Raw genomic sequence first — 6,000 nt, 5'->3', positions numbered from 1 at the left:
CCTCAAAATAAAACATCTGGTACAATTTTCTCAATAACAACAAAAAAAAGTTTAAATACTATAAAAATAAATCAGTTGCACAAAATTATATGCCATTTTGCGTATGATTACGTCTCTGCAGCACATGTACACAAACATGAGAGAAAAACTGAGCAGTAAAAGCGACATTAAGGCCTGGAACAGATTAAATGACAGAGATTAACGGAGTAACTGCTGGAACTTTATATTTTAAGGTCACGTATGTTAGCTAGACGATTAATTCACCCTTCAGTTACAGTGCTACCCTTTTTTTGTGTGTTTTTGCTCGTTTTATTTAAACAGAAATGCGATTTGTGCCAAAACTGTTGAAAAAGTAAATCATTCATAGCTTAGCTGGTCAATCAAACAGATACAACAGCCACATCTGAATGTTTATTGGACATCCTCATACCACACTTCTGACATTTTTTTTAAGCAACAATCATCTTCTAAAACCAAAACTCCATAAATAATAAACATGAATTTAAAAAAAAACACATAACAGATCCAAGTAATAATCATATATTTCATATTTAAAACTAGATGAGTGTGAAAAGTGATGCTGAGATTTGACATGTATGGAAATACTTCAGAGGAAGGTGTGACATCTATAGATGAGTGAGCAGATCTAATAAAGCTCTAGGTGTGTGTGTTACAGGAGAAAGAACAGAGCAACTGTACAAAAACAGATGAGAGCCGGGGTGTTCATGCTGATGTGCAAACGTTGCATAGTTGGTGATGAAACGTGATTTCAAACAAACAAGATGGAAGAAAAATATGCAACCAAAACAAAAACACAAATCATCTATCAGATGTAGAACATGTAAAATTCACCTTAGCATTTCAGCTAAGCTCTTTAGTGTCATTTCTTTTCCCAAAATAAGAGCCCAACAGCAAGTGTCTCAGTGGGCGAGGCTTTACCCTCTTAACTCTTTACACGGACAAACAAGATGGCTTCTAAAAGCGGCCATCTGACAGCTTTATTTTATTTTAGTTTGAATGCACATGCAGAGGAATGTTTAAAAACCCATTAAGCAGATTTGAGAAAATATAAACACCAATATGAGTGATATTATCTTTTCTACTAAAGGTTTACCAAGCTGAGTGTCATCCTGTGGGAATGTGTGGCTTTAAAGAACAGAGGTGATACCAGCACATAAAGCAGGACAAAGTTAACCTCTTTCTGTAGACAGCGTTTTTTAACCCGCCGCTCATGTCTGACCACTTAAACCCAAAAAGTTCTGGAGCTTTAATTTGGCGGATGTTGGTTCTGCTGATGCATTTTTGGATAACGGACCTGAAGGCACAGACGGACATGTACATTTGTAGCAGGAAGAAGACGGAGAACTACATTCAGTTATTTTTTTTTACTTTCTGTTGCACCAGCGGTTATTACGACGTTTCTGCAGGTGAGATTCATCGACCAAAAGCCAGTTAGTCTAATCATCCCAGATGGCAGCAAGCGTCTCCAATTAGATCACTACTTTGCACTAAAAATCACATGAAGCCAACTCTCCTGGGATGAATTTAAACAATTAAAAAGTGTTTGAAATATTTACACGATATTTATAACTATGAACAGATAACTAAAGAATGGATTAAAGTTACAGAATTTTTCTCCAGTCATCAGCCCAAAGTAGTTTGAATTATGTATAAAAAAGGTTCGGTTTAGTCATCCAGGATTGAATTTTGAAGCATAGATAAATCCAGATAATTTTTTTTTTAGAACCGAGTATGTCATGCAGAAACCACCAATAATAATCTGTAGGTATAAAAGTAAACACAAGTATCTTTAGTTATTTCAAGGCCAATAACAGCCCAGTAGAGTTGTTTATATAATATATAATAATATATATCTCAGGGATTGCCTTTTAAACCAGATTACTCATGTTTCTGTTTACCATGTAGAAACCGAGCATACATTTTTTTATTTCCCGCTTATTTCTGTATATAAGTTTCCTGGTTAGTAAAATATAAAACTCAAAGACAAAATGAGACCACAGCTTAGAGGAAGAAGGAATCTTCATTTTCATAGAGTTAGCTTTGAATCAGTTTGAAGCGGCTTCAGTGTCATTGGATGAGTAAAAGCAAAAACAAAGGGTTTCAGGGTTATGAGATGGAGACATTACTCGCTGTAGCTGATCCAACCAACAGTAGATGTATATATTTGTTCTGTAAAGAGCATAATGTCCTCTACATTGATTTGTGTTTCAAGTCTTTTAGAGTTTCCAAAAGGGTGAAGATCCGTCTTCAGCCAAAGGAACATTCACATCCCTGATTTTCCTTGTTGACTGGGTGTCCGTTTGAATCCACAAATCCATCACGAGGTTAATGTTTCCACTTATATATGCACACATGCATTCAGAAGTCCTAAGCATCTGTGCCAAAGGTATGGCAGCTGAAAAGAAAAGAGTTTGATTGGAAAGATGTAAAAGATTCAGACTGAATGTGTGACTCTGTGGATCGGTGGGTTTCCAGCTCTCTAGAAATGAGGGATTTTTGTGCTCTGAATAGTGCCGGGGCAGAGAGGAGACCTTTTTCACATGTTTAATTCCCTTCAAGTTGTTGAAAGTAAGACAGTTTTGATGGAAGTCTCTCCTATGACAGCTTCTGTGGAAACCCTCCCAAACGCATCAACCTGTGAGGAAAAACGGTAGGGAGATGGAGGCTGTATGCCTTTTCTCTGTGTCATATGAGCTCCCGACAAACAAAACTGCAAATTAAACACAAGGAAGAAGAGGAGGAGAAGGAGGAGGAAGATGGCTCATAGGGTATCAATATATATCCGGCATGTTCTGGTAGTTCCTGTTAAAGTAGCCGCCGCTGTAGATCCAATCCTGGGATCCGGTGTAAGGGTTGGTGCCCATTTGGAACCACCTAAAAAATAAACAAGGCAGTCGTTAGGATTCTTTATTTCCCCTCAAAGATTTATTCTACAGTTTTTCTTTTTTTAATTAACTTCAGTATTTTACTTTTATAATATTCCAACCATTAAAAAGAAGAGTTCTTTGCAATTTTGTAATTTAGACAAAACTATTCATCCAGAGGGAGACCTGCATCTGTAATTTATGGTCACTACTTCTTTTCTTAGTTTTTAGTTGCACGGGGGATAAAACAAACTAAATGTCTGTTTTTGTTTTTTTGTATTTAAATAAGAGTTAAGAAATAAATATACTAACAAGAATCAAAGAGGAGGGGAAGTTAAAACGCCTTACATCTATTTTAGTCATGTTAGAAAAGCCCAGACTTAAACTGAAGTTAAGTTTTGGTCTAATTTGCTATACTTTATTTCTCCATGCCTCCCTTTCATCCTTTTTCAGGTCCTAGTTGGCACTAGGAGAGACGTGAGGAAGGAGATCAAGCTTTACACAACCTGATTAAAGCTTAACTTGTAGTAATGTTCAAATGTTTTATTCAGATACACTGGAAAATAAATAAAATACTAAAAAAAAACTAATTTTAAGAGTGAAATGACTAACATAAATGCTGCTATACAGTTTAAATGTCAAAAAGTTGACTTAAAACTGCCTCAATTAAAACAGGCTAACAGTTTTTGTTAGATCTGCCCTGGTATGACTTTCTACTCACTAAATAAACACTATTGTTATCTTAAAAAATACACATACAGCTATTAAATCATTTACTTTTAGATTTAAAGCAAAAATGTAAGACACTAGATGAAAACACATTCTCGGTTAGAAGTTGGTGACTGCCTAAAAACAAAAACAAGGGAATTATTATATACAAGTCTTACAATTAATGTTAACATTAATTATTAAATTATTTTAGAGCTTTATTCACATTAAATTACCAATTTGTTTCAAACTAATTTGATAAGAGCTTAAGAGCTGTCAGACTAAAGTTCTATAGCTCCCTCTAGTGGTTAACAGTAAACAGTTAATGTGGGGGGTGGGGGAATAGAAACCCATTTGGCCCTTCTGAAAAAGTAACTCCCCCAAACCTAATAACTTCTTGTCTCAACATTAACAGCAACAAATGGCATCAAAGGTTTGTGATCGCTGGCAAATGTCTTCCATAAAAGATCTGCAGTGGAAAAAAATCATAATTAAAGTATTTTTTTTCTTAAAATAAAGGCATTTTTTCTTGAATTGAGGTGGTAAATGAGACACTTTGCCAATGGAAGAAGAAAATGTGCATTTAGAATAAGAAAAAAAAACATTTGCATTGTTATATTTCAAGTGAAAATTGTCTAATTATCTTATTTTAAGCGTAAATATACTCATTCCATTGACAAATCATCTTATTAACCTGCTCAAATTACGGGTAAATACATTTAATTTAAGAAATTTTGACTTATTTCTAGATTTTTTTTGCAGTGTGAGAAATTCTTGACCTGATCCTCTTTGCAGAAATGATGTAACTCAGCCACCTTGGAGGGATTTCCACGACAGCTTCAGGCCCAGATATTAGACCCACAGCTGAGCTACAGCTTGAGTGGGCTTAATGTTCTGTAGTGACAGCTAAACATTTCGGTTAGAGTGCCCCTAACACTCAGAGAAATCCTCCGCTTCTGAAATGCTTTGTCTTTTTTTCCTATTAGTATCAGAACATTTAACCCAAAGTCTCTTTAAGATGGGGTGTTTTTTCTATGTAGATCAGAGTTCTTCTTCAGCTGTTGTTTTGGCCTTGGGACTCTCCCATTGAGGCCATTTGACCCGGATCTTCACCCTTACGGTTAAACCTTGACCTTAGCTGAGATAACTGCAGTGCTTCAGATGTTCTGGGAAAGGTTCATCACTGCTGCATGTTTTCTCCAGTTGTGGATGGTGGTTCCCACTTTGGTTCGCTGGCTTCCACAGTAAATATTTCCAGACTGATAGACGTCATTTACTTTGGTTTTCTATTGTTTTACTTTTTCAAACTGAATATTCACTCCTTTAGAACTTAGTTATCAAAGAGGTTAATTTTAAATGATCAAAATGTTTAGTAGGGTAACTGGGTAACTGCAGGTTGGGTAATTACTGCCTGGTTCTTTTCAGCTTTATTAAGAATGTAGTGAATCACGGTTTATTTCTGGTTAAACAAGTATGAATATTACTTTTTCCCCTAACGGCCAAGTTGGTAAAGCTGTTTCCCTTAATGAATTAAATAATTTAAACAATGCTTTCATATTTACTCATTTAATCCTTTAAGACACTTAAGTGTGACAAAAAAAACACTTTATCAAAGTGATGTATTTTCTTAGGTGGAAGATGATGCTAAATGTTTATTTGACCCAATTTTCAAAGTAAATGGTTTGTTTGGAGTGTATGTGTGCAGTAGTTGGATGTTTGCTACCTAGTGCTCCACTCCTCCTCATTCTTAGCTCTATCCTTCCTGGCAGCCCTCTGTTTTTCTTCCAGTCTCTCCTTCTCTTTGCTCGCCTCGTCTGCAAAAAACACATCACAACTGGAGGGTTAGGAACCAGGAGAAGCGAACTAAAATCAATCTATTATCCTTTTTAAATGTTTAGACAATCGAAAAACCTGGACAGCAAGATGAAGTTAAATCCTATTACCTATGTGACCGTTCTCCATGGCTCTGATGTCGGGCCTGAAGCGACAGTCGGTGGGAGCCAAGATGGCTTCCATTCCAGGCTCCAGCTCATTGAGAGCCATTGCAAAGTTTGTGAAGTTGTACATCTGAGGAAGGAGCACAAATGAGTCCATTTAGCCACAATCATCCTATGTTGGTTTGACACCTAAGTTTTAACTACAGTGATTAATATTTGATCTTAAGATGCTGACTGACTTTGAAGAAATGTTACACAGCAGTAGCCAGTCAAAATTTGATGGGTTCTTGGCTGGTCACCCTTCAATTACTTTTTAAACATCAATATTTGTACTAAAATACTCTGTATTGATTTGAAGACTTTAAGATCTGAATAGAAGCATCATCTCCTCGTCAGACCTTGTAAATCATTGAAAGGGTGGAGTCAGAGTAAAAAAATATGCAAAAGGGGTTCACTCCAGTAGCTGGAAG

General features: G+C 36.1%; 1 protein-coding gene across 2 annotated transcripts in view; it reads right to left on the bottom strand.

The window, feature by feature from the left end:
- The window catches only part of LOC107099969 (oxysterol-binding protein-related protein 2-like), a 29,521-nt gene continuing 23,521 nt past the window's right edge, over positions 1-6,000 (bottom strand). For both annotated transcript variants that reach the window (XM_015398308.1, XM_015398309.1), the window contains exons 12-14: positions 5,537-5,660; positions 5,317-5,407; positions 1-2,895 (exon numbers count right to left, since the gene is read on the bottom strand). In XM_015398308.1, the coding sequence (XP_015253794.1) occupies positions 2,793-2,895; positions 5,317-5,407; positions 5,537-5,660 (318 nt within the window). In that variant the 3' untranslated portion in view covers positions 1-2,792. The remainder of the gene's footprint in view (positions 2,896-5,316; positions 5,408-5,536; positions 5,661-6,000) is intronic.

This window comes from Cyprinodon variegatus, unplaced genomic scaffold (assembly GCF_000732505.1).
Source record: "Cyprinodon variegatus isolate N-32 unplaced genomic scaffold, C_variegatus-1.0 Scaffold925, whole genome shotgun sequence".
Classification (NCBI taxonomy): Eukaryota; Metazoa; Chordata; class Actinopteri; order Cyprinodontiformes; family Cyprinodontidae; genus Cyprinodon; species Cyprinodon variegatus.
This window is presented reverse-complemented; position numbering and strand designations above follow the sequence as displayed.